This window comes from Tupaia chinensis, unplaced genomic scaffold (assembly GCF_000334495.1).
Source record: "Tupaia chinensis unplaced genomic scaffold, TupChi_1.0 Scaffold000270_2, whole genome shotgun sequence".
NCBI lineage: Eukaryota > Metazoa > Chordata > Mammalia > Scandentia > Tupaiidae > Tupaia > Tupaia belangeri.
The window spans coordinates 2,698,794-2,699,277 of record NW_006159751.1 but is presented as its reverse complement, the minus strand read 5'-3'; the positions used below and the strand labels follow the sequence as shown (position 1 = coordinate 2,699,277).

The 484-nt window shown below is 56.0% G+C and overlaps 1 protein-coding gene across 1 annotated transcript in view; it reads right to left on the bottom strand.

Annotated features, from left to right (window-relative positions):
• Positions 1-51: 51 nt before the first annotated feature.
• The window catches only part of MOV10 (Mov10 RNA helicase), a gene marked incomplete in the record, with an annotated part of 30,231 nt that continues 29,798 nt past the window's right edge, over positions 52-484 (bottom strand). The window contains 1 exon segment of the mRNA XM_006149604.3: positions 52-213. Coding sequence (XP_006149666.2) covers positions 114-213 — 100 coding nt within the window.

Sequence of the window (484 nt, the reverse complement as noted above, 5' to 3'; positions counted from 1 at the left end):
CCCTAGGAAGAAAGGAGGGGCACTTTGTCTTCCTTCTTCCTCCTCCTCCTCCAGCACTGTTCCTGCCCGGCCCGGCTGTCCAGCCATACCTGAGGTAGAGGCGCTGTGCTTGATCAGACCCTGGAATAAGTTCTGTCCCTGCTGCTGGTCCAGTTTGTCAGGAAAGGGGCACCCAGTGTATCCCCCATTTTCTTTACAGAACTCCAGGAATCTGTGGGGTACAGGGACGTTTGCACACATGGAGCTTTGGAGGCTGGCAGAGGAGTCCCAGGACAGGGTGGCTTAGCCTGACCCTCCCTCTTCTCAGGGAGAATTGCTTACCCTCTGAATGTCAGTTAATTCAGATAGAATGGAGGCTACTCAGAGAGTAAGGAACTCCGGGTTGAGCCCTAAGGAGGTGCTTAATAAAGATGCACCTGCCTTGGGCTGGGGGCCCCTCGGGAGCTATAGCCACTGGAGGGATCTGGGGGTGGGGACGCTCACT